This window comes from Lutjanus erythropterus, chromosome 3 (genome assembly GCF_056507025.1).
Source record: "Lutjanus erythropterus isolate fLutEry1 chromosome 3, fLutEry1.hap2, whole genome shotgun sequence".
Classification (NCBI taxonomy): domain Eukaryota; kingdom Metazoa; phylum Chordata; class Actinopteri; order Lutjaniformes; family Lutjanidae; genus Lutjanus; species Lutjanus erythropterus.
The window spans coordinates 44,377,299-44,397,383 of record NC_139319.1 but is presented as its reverse complement, the minus strand read 5'-3'; the positions used below and the strand labels follow the sequence as shown (position 1 = coordinate 44,397,383).

Here is a 20,085-nt window from a genome sequence, read left to right as displayed (position 1 = left end):
GTGCAGTTTGATGCACAGAACAACAACACAACGGACAAAATCAGTCATATGAAGTTTAATCCAATGAATGCCTTGTAGCTGTCTCCTAGATCCTACACACCCCGCCTCCCAGACTGTGCTCAGGTTTGCATCTTTTGCCAAGCGCTGGGACTTCAAACACTTCAGTACAGCTCTGAAGCTCTCCAACACTCTGGCAGAAGCAGGATGACTTTCCAAGGATAAGAACGCTGACAACACGCGAATTCTCCTTTTTCTAAATGTTGGACCAAATATGTGTGTGGGCCAATTAGGGCCAATTTCACATTCAGAAACTTATGAGAAATACAGTCCAAGTTTTGAATTGCCAGTGAGTGTACAGGTCAGTCGGGTCAGTCTTGAGAATCCTCACCAGTGCTATCTTTATTTATCTGTTGTGTGTTTTTGTTTGTACCTTTAGGTCCCAGTAGCTGTGCCTCTGTAGCTTTTCTTCCATCTCCACATCGCGCTTCATCAAACGGAGGACACTGTTCACCTGTTCCAGCCACTACTTCTCCATTACCTGAGCACACACAGACATCATGCATTGATTGCAATGCTCTCCACCCTTGCTCTCATTTCAACCAGCATGGTATTTTACTGAGGAAAAGAAGTGCTTTCTTACTGATGAGGTCACGGGCACCGCTAAGCATCTTTGGTCGGTAAATTCGACGGGAGTTTGTATCTGACACGTACAGCTGCCCTGTCACTGGGTCGGTGGCAAGGTAGTAACGGTGAGCAGGATTGTTGCTGTGGAGGGTGGAAGCAAAACAAAAAGGGAGCAGGGTTAAAAAAAAGGGATTGATTTATGTCTGATAACACTGATTAAAAACTTTAACATACGAAAAGTAGTTTTGAACAAAGACACTCAAATCCAAATGTGTATAGCTTCAGCAAATTTTACAAATGGGTTAAAAGATTACAATGAAATCATCATCGGCAGAGCGGATTCACAATTTGGTTCCAGCACTATTATGATGGCAAAATGAAGGAGACTTTCCAGAGCTGATGATAATGAAGAGGTAATGAATAAAAGGAAGGTTGATGAAGTGAAAGCCAAGAAACTGGTGTTAATTTACTGCCAGTGGAGTACTGGCTGGTTAGTGTGTGTGTGTGTGTGTGTGTGTGTGTGTGTGTGTGTGAGAGAGAGGGAGGGAGGCAGAGGCAGACACAGTATGAGAGTGTGTGCTGCTACTTCTTTTTATTCGTTTTCCATTATTTTCTCTAGAATTAAGTGTAGGTGTGACATATGTAAGTGACAAAGTAAGGAAGTGCCTCCAAGAACGTGTGTGTGAGTGTGTGTGAGTATTGACAACAGGTTTGTCTGTCTGTCAGTCTGATCAGAGCTGGGCGATGGGCCATCACTTCTCTGTGACACACTCTTAACGATGCCTGCCACACTGTCATGTGAAATCCATCACACACAGACACACACACACACACACACACACAGAGTATATATACATGTGCACTCCCTCTGGCCATAAGTCTCGGTGGTTGGTGATAATCAGCAGATGATCACAGGCTGTTAATTAAGACGGCTAAAAATAGAAAACCTGTGTGTGCGATAGAGACTGTCTGTGTTTTTCTGTTCTTGTGAGGTCCAGGCACGCTGATAAACATGCCCTTTTGTTTTCATTGAACCTTTATTCAGGCAGAAAAATCCCATTAATATTGAAACGTTTTCAAGATTGAGGATCGGCAGCACCGTGGTGTCAGACAGACTACACAACAGTGAAAACAAGAAAACACAGAAACAACACTGTAAGAGGGAATAACTTAATTAAATCCAGTGAATCATTTGACCTGCTGGTTCTGTCAGAATATAGTGTGAACACAGTCTGTCTGTTTCCACCTGTCTGCGAGAGCCAGTCTGTTAATTAAACACAATGACAACCTCACAATCCTGCCTCCACTTTTATCATTTTCATCTTCAGATTTGAAGCATTTAATGAGCTTCACTTTTATTTTCCCATATGCAAAAAAAAAACTTGTGAAGATGTTTTTGATGACAAAGCCTGTTTAAGACCTGTGAGCGTTCAGTAGAATGGAGGAGCACACAGCCTGAGGATGATGTTGACATGGATAGAACTTGATCATCTAAACATGCCAGGACACATTAATAGATTTGACTAAACTAGAAGGAAGCAAGGGCGGCAGGAGGAAGACAAAAGAATGAAAAAAAGGAAAGGAAAGGGGGGGAAAGTGAGGAGTGACAGAGGAGGCAATGATTTAATGAGGAAAGGATGCAGAGCAAAGGGCAAGGAGGAAGACTGAAGGAGGGAATAAATGAAGAACAGACGAAGGAGGCAAAGAAGGAAGGCAAGTGTGGCTGTAAAATAAGAGGAAAATAAAGGATGTGGTGAATGAACAATGGTAGACAGAAGACAGAGTCAAGATGGTGACTAAGTAAACATGAAGGAGGGGCAGAGGGTAGAAAAAAGCGCAGTGTCAGACTAGTCCTCCTGAGAGGAAATTGTGCTTTAATTAAAAAGTTCAATTTAATTGAAAACTACATTTGGACGAGTCAAAATGAAATCCAATCATTGTGTCTTGCCAGTGGCAAAGAAGCTCCAGGTATGGTGCTGCTCCATGTGTGTATGAGGAGATACAGAAGAAAACTAACTGGGTTAAGCTTCATTTTCAGAGAGAATGAAAGAGAAAATGAGAGGAAGAGACAGAGCAGCAAATCCTACTGTATCAGCCTGAATCACAGAGTGAGCAGAACTACACAGAGGAAGCTGGAACAGTACATTTGATGATGGATGCATCCCCAGAACCCCAGAAAACCTAATTAAACTCAGGATTTATCCACATGACTCATGGCAACTTCATTTGTATAGCATTTTTACTGATTTGGTTAGGTTTAGGCTAGCGTTATGTCATTTGTGAAAGAAACTTCTGAGAGAATCAACAGAACTGAATCACTTCCTGAAACAAACTATATGCAGTCAATTCAGTTGAGCTCTCAAAATCCTTTAAGTGCAAGGGAATGGTGCACGCTGAGCAATTTGCTCACGTATTTAAACTCACAAGTGAGTCTTTGCTCAATAGAGACTGTAGCTTTCGTTGCTAATACTGGGTGGAAACAAAGTCTTAAGGGTGGACCTTAATATTTGGGCAGTGACACTGTTTCTGGTAAGGCGTGTAATGTAAGCTGAACTGAAAGTTTGGCTGTGTTTCAGCTCAGCGAGTGGGACTATGCAGTCAGAGCTCCGATCAAGCACTGAACAATTCAGCGACCAAATCTTTCGAATGAATATTTCTAATTAACAGATCCTATCAAGGCTTGAGTTAAAAAATGTGCAGCACTACATTAAGGTTCAGGGATCTTCTTATCCATGGTTACAATATTCAGCATATGGTTATGGATAGAGAGTGATCATAGTCATTAAAAACAAAAGAGAAACAAACCTTTTAAGTAAGATGTTGTTTTGGGGGACTTGCTGAAATGTCTCAGAAACACAGGTCACAACCCATGACACACATGCCAGCATGGACATGCTAAAGCCTGGTGTCCTTGGCCATATTGAAAGACCACCTACTCTACTGATGTCCTCTGTGTAAGCAGAGATGCATGCTTATTTGGCATCATACTAAAGGGTGAAACAAGAAGAAGAAGCCACAACAGACAAAATGTATTGTTGATTTCCATTTGGACTGAAGAGTTTGTATAGTGAGAGTCAGCGCCAAGGTCTTGCAAACTTTTTCTTTCAATTTCGACAAGCACAAGGCTGCCGCAACGCAATTGATCTTTGCAAATGTAAATTATGTATTTGCCTTTATTTGCATACAGACAAAGGAAGTGAGATCCTATCACACTTGGTCATTTGAGACTCATATGGAGATGTACTCTAATGCCAGGTGTGAACTGACATAGGTGTCCACTTGTGATCAGATGACCTAAGACACATGGCGTGAACTGGGCTGGTATTTTCCAGTCTAGTAATATATTTTGTGAGCGTCTTAAATTTTACATTCAGGGGCAAATTCAGAAAAAGGATAGCTCAGCTTTTGCAGCTGAACTTGCTCAAATCTGACAAAACAAACTGTGCAATTCTCAAAGCACCCACAAAGGGCACCCCTCACTGTGCTGCCAAGCAAATAACGTCTTGGTGCACAACTGCTAGTTGCACACATTCGTATGACGTAACATGGATGCATCTGGTGCAAAATTGGGCCCTTTCTCAGTGAAAATGTGAAAATGACTCAGTGAAAATGAACATGAATGGATAACAGATAACTGTTTGCACTTAATGGCCATGTTTGCTCTGTAATATCATCAGCACACTGAGTTCATGAGATGGGGGCAGATAGTGGCTACAAGTGGCGTGTAGACCATGTTGCTAATTATGGATCACATTCAAAGAATCTGAAAGGGACAGTGGGGAAGGGGCTGGGAAGGGGAGAAAAAGAGACTGAAATATAAATCACAGATAAATAATGAAGACCAGCTACCACAGTCAACACCACACCCTTCCCCCACGTCTCTCCTTGCTTGGTCTCCTTGCTAGGGGCTGCTAAAATGATGACTGTGTCGCTCATCTGAGCTGACAACAGAAGAGGAGGCTCCATTTCAACACCAGGACTAGAGAGGGGAAGAGAATGAGACTGAGGGAGGCAAAAAAGTGATATGAGTCAGTATTATTTTGATGGCTGCAAACAACAGGGCTATTTTTTTTTATTTCCTTCTCTCTGCCTCATTCCCCCTGTTGAGATCCCTGTTGCAACATTACCGATTAGTAAATAAGGCTTATTTTAATTCCATGTTTCCAGATTTTATCAGTTACTTTGATAAGTAAATGACTGATATAAATGACACCCAAAACAAGAAAGTAAGAGCCAAGTTGTAATTAACCATAATTATTCTTTATCTTTGCAGCTTTAAAGCATCAGTGGACGTCAGGAAGAAATTACTTGCAAAATCAGCCAAAAGTTAGCAACCTTGGACGTCAGCATATTCAGGTCTAAAATCTGCCAAGAATAAGCAACAGTGATGGTTCTTAATGAAAAGAAGGACTGAGGGACTGAAGACATGTGCAAGCTGGAGTCTGGGGCACAAGCAGCTTAATTGACAGCGGATTGAAAAGAACGTAAAGGTTGAACAGGATTAGTCACTCTTACCTATGTCTGAAATCTTTGTTTCTTTAATACAGTGCAAGCAAAGGAAAGAAAAGAGAGAAGAAACAAGAGTTAGTAGACAGATTGGTCTCTGATAGGTATTATGACGAAAATCACCAGAAGAAAAATATACTGGAGAATAAAAAGGGACAGTTAGAAGTTGCAGTCAAAATTCAAAATTTGAATCATGCTTCACAGAAGTCAGTAGGAAAATGATTTCAGATGGCTGTTAGACTTGGAGTTTTTGAAAAATGAGTACTTAAGAGCGTGCCAGAAGCATGTTTCTAAATTCAGAGTAGTAATAGAGATTTTTCCTTCTAAATTCAGAGTGCTCTTGTATCTTTTAGCACTTTGGCTAAAGAGTAAGTACTTGAATGTTAATTACTGTAGTGGCAAAGCGTCCAATCTGGCCATGCATCTATCCCTCTCTTCCGTTATGTTTTCAAGCACTGCTTCAAAGTCCTCCAAGAGTTGAACAGTTGAGTGCAGGAAGGAAAGATGCCCAGAAAAGCCGAGGCAGTGAGATGAATTTGGATGCTAGGTTTTAATTAAAAACCAAGGACTCTCAAATCATTTCCTTTTTTTAACAAATATTTTAGGTCATATGTTTGTTTTGCAATGACCCTGACAAACCTGGATGGAATGGTTTTGGCAGAGCTTTTCAGCAAAATGGATCCTGGGTTCTCTGAGTGAAACCTTTATCTCTGTGACACTGGGAGATGTATTCTCTGGATTAGGTTCAAATCCCTGATCCGGGCCACAACAGAAGCCATCCTCCCTCCCTCCCCTCTTACCTCAGCTCCATGACACTGGTAACATTCCCAGAGGGGAAGATCCTCCTGATGTAGTTGAAGTCGCCAACGAAGATGCTGCCATCTGCTCCACAGGCCAGAGCCAGGGGCGCAAGCAGCTTGTTACCCTCCGCCTGCCCGTTACAGCTGGGGCAGGAGATGCTACGGCGACGTCCATTTCCTAGGAGAGGATGTCGAAATCCGTTTTTACTGACTGCAACAGTTGGTTTCTGCTCTTTCCACTTAACAGGCTCACCAGTTGGGAGTTTATCCCACATTAAGTTTGCCAGGGCAGGTTGCTGACCACTCATAGAAAGACTTAAAAACGTGGAACAGGTGCACTTTCCACCATCACAAAGACTCAGGGTTCAGTTCCCTGTTGGGGCTAAGACTAAACGTCAGTGCTGTTAGTGCTGACAAGGACTACAGTTCACAGGTAAAAGGACATTCCAGATGGTGAGAATAAAGGGAACAAGTTGCAGGCTACCAGATACAGTCTTATGAGCAAACTGACTTTTCAATTCTATCCAGAAAGTCCTTCAAGAATGTATGTCGTTAGAATACAGCTTGAGATCGCAGCCTTTGTGAGCACGATATACTCACCAACACTGTATTTGTTATTTGTGAGATGGTTTTATTAGTAAACCAGAAACAAGCAAAACAGAACAAAAAACCCATGTATTACCTACAGTAGATGATGACTGACATGCCCCCACCTTTTAGAGAAGCAGCAGGTCTATCAGTGTAGGAAGCTAACTAATGTCCTGCAGCAGACGGGGTCAGCAGCAATTGCATCGCATAGCTTCCTACACCGGTACTCCTGCTGTTTCTCCAAACTGGAGGCGTGTCGGCCGCCATCTACTGTAGGTTATACACTGATCACGGATAACTACCTCATACAATCCCACTTCAAATAACCCAAACTATCCTTTTAATATAAAGAGGTAATGATGGAAATTTGCCTCTTAAGGTCAAAATATACTTTCACCAAAACACTCACTCAATCTCAATTATTCATGGATGTTTCCCATCATTCATGTTGTTTTGTAGAGCAACTAGCACATATCATGTTTGCTTCTGGGTTCTATGAGATTCCTGTGGCTCTCACACTCAAATCATTGGAACAAGACAAACACAATTACTGACCGTCATGCAAAGACATGTTCAACACTGATCACACATGTGCAGGTCACAGAAGCTCAATCAAGTCAATAATATTTGAATCTGTACTTACCCATGATGCTGCTGATGACTGGGGGCTGCTGGGAGATGAAAATGTTCTCACCATTGCCTTTGTACAGTATACCTGGTGGACAGAATACATAAACATGAGTAAAAGATATAAAGAGCACAGAGAGGCAGCAAAGAGGAAATAGAGGCGGACTAATTGTTTTCAGTCTGTGTTGTGATTGAGAGCTTGTTAGAGGTGAGGTTTTAACACAGCTGTCATTATGAAATACACCATAATATGACACAGATATTGTCCTTTCAATAGAATTTTGGTGGATGCACATCACTGTTTTACTTGACTGAACATTTCACATGACAAGTAGGTAAAAATGGAAGGTCAAGTTACAAATAATCCAATTCATGGTGCACAGAGAGCAGCATTTGTGCTCATTTCATGAAATGTTATGACACTGTGTTGCTACTTTCACCATAAACTGTCTTTTCCCTGCACAAATGAACTAAAAAGAATGTTTCAAACAGCACTGCTTCTCCACCGCCCAACCCCCATCCCCAAGACTATGGCGGAGAGTGTCACATAAAGAAAAAACTTGAAATGGGGGAATGCACTTGTCTGCTTAATGGTGCTGATGAAGTGCAATGTGTAAGTGTGTGTGTGTGTGTGTGTGTGTGTGTGTGTGTGTGTCCCCTTTGGGATTTTAGGAACTCTGGAAGCAAATAACCCCAGCCAGCCTCCTCCAGCACTCCATAGACTATGTATGTGTCTGTACTACATACATACAGCATGAACACATACAGTATTATGCAAGCATGTTTGTGTCAAAACATATGACAGTTTCTTTCTCCTTCACCACAGGGATCCCTGAGGATCACACAGCATGTAAGATTAAAGGGATGCTGTGTGTGTGTGTGTGTGTGTGTGTGTGTGTGTGTGTGTGTGTGTGTGTGTGTGTGTGTGAGTCTGCTTCACTATTCATAAAAGAAAAAAAACTGCTCATGAAAATTAGCTGTAGTTTAATAACCATGAAACTATTAAACTGTGTTTAGATGAAACTCAGCTGTTAACTAAATGCAGTCCATGAGAACTGATTTCTGGTCAGCATAGTTTTCAATGAGAGCTGTGGAGTGGCACAAAGGTTTTCACTGAGAGTAATTTGATACAACATGCCATGCTGCACCGGTCCTTGAGATGGCTTGAACTACGGACATCTACTGACTGAGAGTTATGTTAATGTGTAGTTGCTTTTCTTCTAAATGTGTGAAAACTGAATCTAGCACGCAGCAGCACAGCAGTTATACTGTATGTGCATAGGGCAAATGTTAACTACACCATACCGTTACTAGCTTGCTAGTCTGACTGCAAACTTTTTTTTTTCTGAATTGAAGACTGACAATAAACACAAGACAAATAGCACATTAGCTTGCTTAGCAAACAATATGGGACTCTTAACAATACAAAATTGAAAACACATGCAATAAACTTGAAATTCTTTCTGCAGCAGAAATAAATGTTTTTTTTTCCTCTGTTGACTGGGCTGCATGTTCAATTCCAATTTTCTTTACTGGTAATTGCATTCTAATGCCCTTAACGTTTTGACTTGCAGTGTGCTTATGGCGTTACTATAAAAACCATCAGAAAATATTGATGGTTACATGAAGATAAGCCTGAACATAATTACTGATTATTAAAATAGACATGATAAAACAATCACAGCTTCCCAGAGATTGTGCTGGGTGGCAGTCAAATAGGAAATTGAATAGAATGGTAGTTGCATGTTAGTGTTGTTCAGATTGTAATATCAGCTTTAGTGTTTGTGGTGGTGATGAGCATGGCACCGTTCATTAATTGCCAAAGATTACAATGGATGTTTTGAAATGTAATTATGATTCAACTGTGCACTGGTTAAAGCAATGCGACGTACTGAACATCTGTATTACACATTTTGATCACCTGCCATTCATTAAGGTTCGCTATGCCATGGCCACCTCTCACTAGCTCTATGGTCCACCTTGGCCACCCCAGTAAAAATGTCTCGGACACGCTACTGACTGTCAGGTGTATTTTCCATGAGAGAAATGTCCAGATTTGGCTAAAAATAGAATAAATAATATAGACAGGAGGTCAGCTGCACACCTACAACACCAAACAAACAGCGAGGTTATAAAAGAAGAACATCCAGTGTACACAAGACGTCCAGTGGTAGGGTATTGTAATAAAAATTAGCCTGTCAGTGGGATCTATTACGTTATATTGAAATGGCACACTGCCTCCCCACTGGCATTCCTGTGTGCTAGTCACACAGTGGACGCTGGTTTGAAAGAGGTGCGCCAAAATAATTAGAGATGATGGGGTCCTGGTAGTGGAGACAGATGTTTGCATAGAAAAGCCAGGGGAAACTTTGATCCGCTCATCACAATTTTTAGACAATGTTTTGTTTCAAGTTACTGTCTGTGTCTTTAATGTGAAGAGTGTTGGCTCACTGGTGGAGCAGAGAGGAAACAGGTCCACATGCTTCATCTTTAGCCTGGCAGCCAGAGGTTCAATTTTCTTACTTTTTTTCCATATACGCACAGACAAGCAAGCCCTAGAAGTCCTAGACTAGTGCATGCCAAGCTTCTCAGGTTTGTGTTGCCTTGACAATATACAGAAAAAATCTCAATGACATTTTTTATGATATAGAGTAACACTAACAACAATGACCAACCGCTTCATTCCTGAACCAGGTGATACAGGTTTGGATGGACAATTCAGTACCTAAGCAATGTCTGTGTATATGATTTCATTCTTCTCAGAAAGGGCCTATGAAACAACTTTGACAACATCATAATGTACACCATGTACCACCTTAGAAAATGTCAGGCTCTCTGAGTTCCACCATTATGACCGACATTAAAGCACAGTTGCATCAGCTTGCCCTATTGACCTACAGACAGAGTTCATGCAGGAGGCAGTTTTTTTTCCTAATAATGATTTAGTGTTGACTATTGTAGTATGTACGCAGGTTTTTTCTTTTTCTTTTCTTTTTTGGAGTGTTGGGGTATTTTGATTCCATATTTGTAAAATTAATCTAATTTGTTTCTAAATCTTTAGGAGATTCTTTTGCGTACCACTACAGGGAGCTGGAGTACTGCCAGCCTTTTTGCTGGTGAGGTGAATATTCACACTGTTTAATATCTGTTGTGTTGTACAGCCTTGAAGATAGATGAATTAATTATAACACAGTGAAATTCTATTTGCATATAATATGTAATACTACTACTACAACTATATATTCCTACACTTAATAATGAACTATTATAATCTAGTGTAATTGGGAACATGGTGTGTTTGTGTGCATGTGTGACATGAGTTTATTCACACATCCAATACATCTAGCACATGGGGCGAAGTTATAGCAGCACCGGAAAAAGAAGAGATATAAGCAGAAAGATGGAAAGATGGAAGGGAAGGGAGGACGGATGGAGAGACAATGTGAGGTGAGAGGAGAAGGAAGAGGCGCGGGTTGGCTGACTTGTGAGGAGGTTAATGTGAACGAGTGATGAGAAGATGAACAGAGGAAAAGAGAGGGATGCACTCATTCTTCAAAGTGAGACATCAAAGAGGAACCTCCTGTGGAGAGTTGAATTATTAAAATTCTGCTACCATCTTGGCAACAAGCACGCATGACGTCCTATCTATCTATCTATCTATCTATCTATCTATCTATCTATCTATCTATCTATCTATCTATCTATCCATCCATCCATCCATCCATCCATCCGTCCATCCATCCATCCATCCATCCATTCATCTATCTGCAACATATGTAAGAAGTCAATTGTGTAGTAATTCCCAGGGGGTATAATGGTTAATGTAGTCACTGCATATATGTTTACTGTGTTTACTGTAATACAGGGCCTCGATATGCACAGCATGATACAAATTTAGACTTCTATGTGAATTTGTGTGTCTATATGTACGAGACCTTCATACCTTCTTCCATACTTGATCTGCACTGTCTAGTTGACAGTCTAATTTGAGTTTCAATGCACAAAATGGTGGCCTCTGCTTACAATATTTCTCATATTACAGCTTAAAGGGATAGTTCACTCACTCTCATGCCAACTGAAGGTCAGGTTTAGTTTTCTTAGTCCACAAAACACTGCTGGAGGTTCACAGAAAAACAGTGTTGTAGAATCTCCCAAACAATGGAAGTGAATGGTGTAATCCAAGTCTTCTAAAACTTGGATTACACCAGATGAGCAGTATGGAGGTGTGAACTATCCCTTTAAGAGGGATTACATTTGGATAGAAACCTGGCTAGTGTTTGAACCTGACTCTAAAGTTATCTTCTTCACTTTTCACACAACTACTTCTGTCACTTTTCATGATCATGAATGTCTTCAAGCAGAGACTGTCCAAAGTGTACAGTTTGTACAATTTGTTGCATCGCAACTACAAAGACATGCAAAAGATAGGCTGGTTGGAAAGAGATCAACAAAGCAGTGTGATGCAGCCGGGAGGAGGCTGTGACAGCAGGCTTTCAGGCCCACCTTTGAGGGTGGCCATTTGGAACAAGTACAAACACTTTTCTTTTAGATGTGCTTGGACAACCACGTCAATATTTTAGAATCGATTAACACTACAGGATACAGTATCTTTAAAAGAGCTGACAGTCTGCTATGATTTAGACATCACTGTGTTGTCTTATGGTAACCGACCTCTTTTGTGTTACATGGTGTAAGTGCTGTTTCAGACGATTTTCTGACAGGAATACAATCCTGAGCCAAACTGTTTTTTCAGTTTCTTAACTTTCAACCATGAGCGCAGTCAGAAGTTCTTCAAACCCAGCATGACATATTGGTATCGGTCCCTAAATCCCATATCAGTCGCTTCCCTTCCTGTCCAGGTATCTCTGTATCCCTCTCCTTTGCCTTCCCTCTATCCTCCTCTCCTTCTCTCTCCCTCTTTCATCTCTCCTTCCATTAGTAGGTGTTGATTGATCAACAGAGGCCAAGCCAGCAGGGTTCCACCCATGCTGTGCTCCAGTCTACACAGGCAACCAGCTACTTGCCTGACAGGAGAAAAGTGTGTGAGTGTGTGTGTGTGTGTGTGGGGGGGGGGGGGGGGTTATGTGTGGGAAGAGGGAGAGAGAGAGAGGGAGAGAGAGAGCACAGCAGTGTAGAAAGGGAAAGTAACATCGAATTCTCCTGCTGTGTTAAAAGACAGGGCAATAAGGCTTTCTCACACAGCTTTCTACTGGATGTGTGTCTGCATGTGTGTGTAAATGTGTGTGTTTGACCTTGATTTCAAAACTTGCAATCTCGAAACCTGGGTTTATGCATTGTTATCACATCTACTAAGGGCCCTAACACACCGATCTGATCTCACAGACCTAACACCAACAAGGTCAAGCTGATGTTTTACCTCACATGTTCAGCACAAGTTTCACTTGGACACACTGTATTCATAATTCAAAAAAAAAACACAGCAGAGAGACAAAAAAAAACCCAGCCAACCATCCAGCATGCAGTTCCTCTGCTGGTAAAAGAAGAAAAGAGCATGTGGAGGATAAAAAAAAAGGCAAAAATGAGCCAAAATGGTGAAATGACTGATTCAGACTGCTCTCTGTCACGGACTGCATCTGCTGCTGATTCGACAAGGTGAGTCGGCTGAGCAGACGCTGATAAGAGCAGACCAGAGCCAACTGTGTCAGGTGTGGTCACTCACATATGACCTAACAGTGCCCAGGCAAAAGCTAACTAACTTGGTATGTCAGGGCTGTAACACACACACACAAACTCACACACACAGGACTTGTGGCACACCAAAACACAAACAGATACAGACACATTTGCACAAAATTATGATGACAAGTACTTTGCTCATTGAGTTTAAATCAAAACTGATAAATGTATAATCTGTCTTCAGTCCTACGCACTGACTGCCACACTTGCCCACGTAGAATAAACAAGGGTTAAAGGCAGTCAAATAATAATCCATAAATATGCACCCGGCATGTATAATGTATGAAGCCAGTTGAATAATGACTTTTGTGGTTCTTGGCACTGGAAATCAGTGTGAAATCTATGACCTTCAGCCAATCAGTGGAATGGACTTGTGCAGTATTTAAAAAGATGGTTCCTCACGGCCAAGGACAAACACACAAATGTAGATCTTTCAGGTCTGAAAATCATTTTACTTTCATTCAAGACCAGTGAATAGATTTACCTTCATCTGATGACGGGGTAAAGCTCAATGAATTTGTGATAAAAGTCTGTTCTGTATATTTTTTATTCCTCTTTTATTTACTGCAGTTTGATTGATCACACATCTGGGGAAAGCAAATGAATCTCTGAATTTATGTCATCCTAAAGGCTTGAAGGTGAGCACAAGTTACAGCCTTTTACATATGAGGTAGCCCAGGGCAGTGTACCTGTCCCCCTGTTCTTCTCATTTATTTTTATTTATGTTCATTTATTATGGAAAATGCAGGTGCACATTATTACATCACTTATTATGTTAATAACTAATCAACTTGCTCTTCTTCTGTGCTGATGAAGTTTTCCAACCCACAGAGGTGAAAGTTTTAGATTTAAATATTTTGACAAAATATTCTGGTTACCTCTTAAGTAGGTAACACAGCCTACATCAAAGATCTGTTTCCTCTGGAAAAACACTGTATTGACTGACCTCTCCAGGCCTCATTCAAAAGAGGTAGTTGAATAAAAGTAAATGACTCTCTGATCGAACAGATCACAACTTAAAGACGAGCACCCTGTGACTCACAAGTTGATGTTACTTTGTATGGAGGGGTCATGAAACAAGACTGACAGTCTGAACTAGTTGAGGTTGGAGGAGAAGACTGGCTCTGATAAAGATAAAGCAGACCTAATAATAAACGGGCTAGTCTCTGCATACCTGTTGGTTATTTTAGCAGGGTTCTAGCAGATTACTTGCAGGGTTTTGAAAAAAAAAAGTGGTTTGTTTCTGCATAGCTTTTGAGCCATTTAAAGGAAAGAGCAGATATATTGCTGATGTTATAGACTGCATTTGAATTCTCTTAGACTTTTTGAATATGATTTTACTTATTTACGTTCCTTTAATCTTTTTAATTGTTTCTAGATTTAGTGTTTAAAAAAACTCACTTACAAACACCTAAATTTTGCTTTGGTGTTATGACAATGGTCAGAAAAAAACACAAAAATGTAAAGGTGTTTAAAGTTTAGTAATTTTGATTTGATTTGATGTTGAGGAAAAAAGCAACCTTTTCTCGTGTTCTGTGGAGTAAAGCTCTGAAGGACCCCGACTGTGGCTGAGCCGCTTAGTGTCTGAAGAATAGAGTGCAGTGCTTTACCGGGCAGCTTACACACTTACACTTCCCCAGTCTCTCCCTCTGCACACACACACACACACACACACACACACACACACACACACACACACACACACACACACACACACACACACACACTAATGTGTGAATACGCAGACAAACACGGGCTTCAAAAACTCACGAGTACACTTGAATGGAAATCACACACTCGTACTCACGCGCACACACAGTGGAAAACATCGACACAATGAATGCACAAGGAAGCAGATCGTCAGCCCTCTGCCCCTGAACCCCTCCACACTCTGTCTCTCTTTCATCCAGTCTTATCTGAGCCGTTCAGCAGCGCTCACTACTCACTGCTCACAGATCACACAACACCAGGTGTGTGTGTCTGTCTGTCTGTCTGTGGGTGTGTGTGTGCGTGTAAAGATGTGGACAAGCCTCTGTACATGGTATGTGTCTCCCTCATTCTGTTTGCTCTCCTGTATTTTTTTTTGGTCTTCTAATTTCTTATTAAATCCTGTTTATCTCATTTTGTTTCTGTCTTTGTCTTTCCTACAATAAATGTGGAAAAATATTTACATTCTTGCATTATGGTTCACACAATATGGATTTCTGACAATTTGTTAACAATCAAATTGTTATCATGGTTACACACTGGAAAAGTTGAGATTTTAAAAAGTCAGTATTGTCAAAAATTGGATTTCTGTTTTACTGTTATTTATTTTGTTGTATTATATTATTTCATGGAATGGAACTAAACTCCTTAAAACACATTATTTAATGCACCATTATGAGCATTTAATTTCATCTGTTAACTTTTCATTCTTCTCATGAAATTTGGCTTCAAACACAATATCCATGCTTGCTGAAAACAATATTGTCTTTATATTGTTTTCTAATTCAACAGAAATATAAAAAACTGAATCAGACCTGTTCTCCGCACTTCAGGGCTACATAACATCAGCATGGGATGTTGTTTGGTGTTTACCAGCTGAAAATAACATTGCAACTTCGCAACATACAGAATTATCAGACTGATTAATATTAAATATCTTTCATTTTTTAAATCCTGCAGAAAAGGGAGGGATTTTAAATAATCTTTTGTTATTCTATATTATATGTATAAATGCTATACGTGACATTTTATTACTATCTGAATGAAGAAATGATTCCATAATTTGGAACTGCACAGCTCCTTAATCTATTAAATACCACTCTTAAATATTGTTTCAATGGTTTTGTACATTTTTGTTTTTTTTGTGGGTTGCTGCATATTCTCTTCTTTACTATTTTTGCTGTTTTAAATGACAATACTCACCACAATCTTTATTTATATTTCAAGTACCATGTTTGTTATGCTCCAACATGCCACAGCAAATTCCTATAATAATAAACCCATTTCTGATTCTGATTCTGACTTATTGAAGATCTACAAAAAGGAGAACACATTTATTAGTGTGTTAATTTTACATGATCATGAAGTTGTAAAGAGCTGTATTCACATTATATACTTGTGAAATAAATTACTAGAGTACCGATTTGAACTGGTGTTTTTATTTCAACTGGTTTACAGACTACATGCTGGACATCCCTTACAACTGCCATTTTATCTACACAAACTGTCATATGACGATTCAACTCTAATCTGAATATGAGACAGTCGTCCCCGTCAACACATGAAAACACAGGACAGGAAACCACAAAATCATTGAAGACTGTCTCACTGTCGGACCATTAGAAGTCAACCCTGACTGTTCAGGCATGTTATTTCCAAATCTAACACATCGTCACATCCACATCATTAGAGCAGCCACAAGACAAAGTACAAAGAAAACACTATGGAGTGTTTGATGGTCTCTCCCTCACACACACAAACACAGCTCCATATTGTGTGTTTTATTCTCAAAAGGACAAAGACACATTGTGCATCACAGTACTGTCCCTTCAAGACACAAAATCACACCCACAGAGACTAGTACGCATATAAACAGAAAATCACAAATCACACCTGCATTGTAAAAGCACACACACTCACACACACACTGAATCGGGTGACAAGGTGTTGAAAGCCCAAGAGGACTGCAGGGAGAGAGGGATGAATAGCAATGTGATGGATGGGGTGACAGATAGAGGACAGCAAGGAAGGGAGGGGGGAGGAGGAGGAGGGAGGGGGGTTTATAAAGTCAAAGTGCCTTTAAAGCTGCAAAATGCATTTTTTAAATATGTATCTATTCTTACACAAGCCGCTTCTTGAATGGTAGGCAGTCTGTAGGGAAATGTATCTCTTCCTGTTTTCAAATATAGGTGATCAATAAAGAGCCCTGCAGTTACAGTAATGCATCCTTTACAAACCAGCTGATTCGAACGCAAGGACAGGTCTGGATCCACACTCGGCTGTCTGCTTCATATTCATGTGGAAATACATGCAGACCAGTCAGGTGAACCAGTCCACCACTGCAGGCAGTCCAGAGCAGCCACAGCCTCCCACCACAAATCACCAGCTTCTGCTGCTGCTGACCAGTAAAGTAAAGGTTAGCTGTCAGATTCTATCAGACTGTGAAACTTCTCACAAGCTCAGAGGCAGTAAGTTTCAGCGTATTGAAGGGATTCGTGTATTCCCGTACCTGCTGTAGTTTTTATATATCCAATCACTGTGTGCATTGTACAACAGTGGTTCAAACTGGAGCAGAACAGAGCGGCTGAACGAGGGGCGCACATGATGAGGAGGAAAGCAGGGAGGCTCATCGCCGAGAGAGTCCTGATCCACTGCACATCTTGATTTTTCATTTGCAAAACAAAAACTAATGAGGAACATACAGCTGCTGTCTGTAGGCTACTTATGTAAATTCTGCTTGACTCTGTTTATTAGTTTTCTCAGTAAAAATTGGTAATGTTCAGTCTATTTCTTTGGGGAGTTTAAAATAAGATTCAAACATTTTGTTAAAGACAAAGGAGGTTGTTTCAAATCAAGTCTGACAAAAATTATTATGGTTAATGTTTACAAATTCAAGTAGGGTTGCCATATGGAAAATAAATATGCATGTATATAAAATTAATCAAGAATTAACCGTTTCACATTGCCTAAAAGAGTAAATATTTTATATGTATTGTACGTCATATGAGACTTATATGTCTCATATTATGATGTACATGAATTTCTCTCATACAACATAATTATAGGAATTAATGAATTATGTAAACTTTATGTATGCTGTCTATAAGTAAAGTGTATAACAAATGTTGTTTGCCATATATGTTCCACATACAGAAGATTTGCAGCTTCTGAATGGGTGGGTCATTTCTGCTTTATTATGATGACAGTGCCAGCTGAAGAGAGAGCGGAAAGGCAGGGGGGAGAGAGAGACGGCATGATGGGCCGCAGGCTGGAATCAAACCTGGGCCGGTGTGGTAAGCAGTCTACCAGGTGAGCTACTGAGCACGCTGCGTTTGTTGGTTTTAACTGAATATTTAAACATGTCTCAGCTATAAAGACTTTATAAATACATGTTATTATTTCTTTATGTGACATCATATATGTCTTCCAAGCTTTTTATACAAGTATGCGCACTGACTTGAGTAAAATACTTGGGGGAAAAAAAATGTCGGCCTCTGTAATGTTTGGTGGTGTGATGTGGTGAGGAGTAGGGATTAAGATTTTTCCTGAAAACGAGGCGTTTTCACTGTGCGCACCACTTGGTGTGGGAGTTTTGATGGATTCTACGGGAACTTTTGGCTGTCATTCTGCAGTGGCGGGCACATTTAACCGCAGCCAACTGTTGGAGGTAAATCCATCATATGCTGCCATCATTTCACTCAGAAGTTTTTGGATAAAGTATGAATCCAGTGTTCTTGAAGCTTTGGGCTTACACTTGGATTTTGTCTGATACTCCAAATGCTGCAGTAAAAGTCGGTCCAGCACATTTTATCCCTTGTTAGAGCACAGCGCTCACTTTGCATCCTGATTGTTTAATCTTTTTAAGTATTTCCATGCAGAGCTGGTGCCAAACACCATATTGTGTTAGTCTAATTTAGATGGTAGAACCACAAGTTACTGTATTACAGTTTTTCACAACTGACCCTTTACTAAGCCCCACCTCCAAACAGCAACTGTCCAATCATAGCCTAGCAATCGTAACTAGAACTGTAGAGCTTTTCATTGCTCTACGTGTTGAAGGTGTGCAGAGGTTCTGAGAGGAATAATACTCGGCGTTCATGAGTCTGGATGATGAAGTCTTTTTTTTAGTCTCTCAACAACATGAAACACAAGAGCACACCTGTGGCGAATGGATTAAACTCTGTCTTCATCTGCTCTAACATAAGTTGCAAACATTAGTATGTCCAGCTAACTAACGCTAGCTTACTAGCTGCAGTAACTTTACCTCCAGACAAACTTATTAGATCCCACTGCATCTGCATTTGTTCTGTCGGGGTTTCAGGAGGAGGATGTGGGCTGATGTAGAACCAAAGTGAGTCAGTGATGATGCATCTCACTCTGGCTCACTGTCTTAGGTCTTTACACTTTCAGAGGCTTCTTGTTTTAAAACATGTCAGATGGAAATATTAAAACATCATCTGGAGACTTCTCAGCTGACTCAAGAAGTTAGCATTAGCTTACATTAGCCAGCTACACTTATGAAATGTACTTGTGAGTCATTATTTCAGCTGACAAAATCCACCATCGTCAGCTAGAAAAGAGAAGCTGCTTTTGTTTACATCTCTAAGAATTCAAAGACCTCGTGTTTCAACAATTACTCCCAATTTTGATGATGAATCTGCCACCATTATCACTGAAAACTGCATAAATGCAGTGTGAGAATGGAAAACTTGGCAGGCTTAGCAACAGTAACTAAGGAGGGCGGGGCTTAGTGAAAGGGCAATTGCTAAAACGCTAAACTCCATTCTCTGAACCAAATGATCAGTGCCCTTAACCCATTTATCGAATTGTTCACTCTTTTGGCAAAACTCTCGACACAGATGGCAGAAGCTGAACACAACTCTAAAACAATTGTCATCATTTACACACAACAACTTAAAATTGTTCACACTTGAACACATGAATTACAGTTTTTCCACAACTGTTATACACTAAATTGGAACTTGAACTGCAATCTGCTGTACACTCAGTTTTCAATTATCAATGACACTTGCAAAACACTGCACACAGTTCTCTGCAGAGGCACAACTATCAGAACGACAGAAAAAAATCTTGTGATCCTTTGGAGAACAAGACCAATCACAATGACACAGAGGAAACACTACTAACTTACAGTATCCAACTGACTAGAATAGAATCTGGGTACTTGAGTGGTTCAACATCCACCAGCAATTCACACAGTAAATTCCTGCATGGTCTACGGCTGAAACCCCTACTCCAGGAAAATCTTTCTGCAGACGACTTGGCCTGCAGGTGATAGATGTGGACTCTTGTAAAGTCTTGAGGGTTTTCCCACTCATTGTCTGGCGAGGGAGAATGTTTGATGAAGACAGAGTCCTCAGGTCTGACCAGCATTAAGACGTGATGTTAAGGCAGAATGAATCTGTCACCTGTATTACTATTATTACTTGAAGTGCGTACAGTACACATTCTCATGTATGTTTCATGTTTTCATGTACACAATGTAGTGTGTCATGACTGCTCAGTAGTGTTCATA

General features: G+C 40.4%; 1 protein-coding gene across 2 annotated transcripts in view; it reads right to left on the bottom strand.

Annotated features, from left to right (window-relative positions):
* The window catches only part of tenm3 (teneurin transmembrane protein 3), a 417,647-nt gene that overhangs the window by 47,455 nt on the left and 350,107 nt on the right, over positions 1–20,085 (bottom strand). For both annotated transcript variants that reach the window (XM_084747609.1, XM_084747617.1), the window contains 5 exons: positions 7,162–7,233; positions 5,931–6,108; positions 5,140–5,160; positions 641–765; positions 431–538 (listed from right to left, as the gene is read on the bottom strand). In XM_084747609.1, coding sequence (XP_084603735.1) covers positions 431–538; positions 641–765; positions 5,140–5,160; positions 5,931–6,108; positions 7,162–7,233 — 504 coding nt within the window. The remainder of the gene's footprint in view (positions 1–430; positions 539–640; positions 766–5,139; positions 5,161–5,930; positions 6,109–7,161; positions 7,234–20,085) is intronic.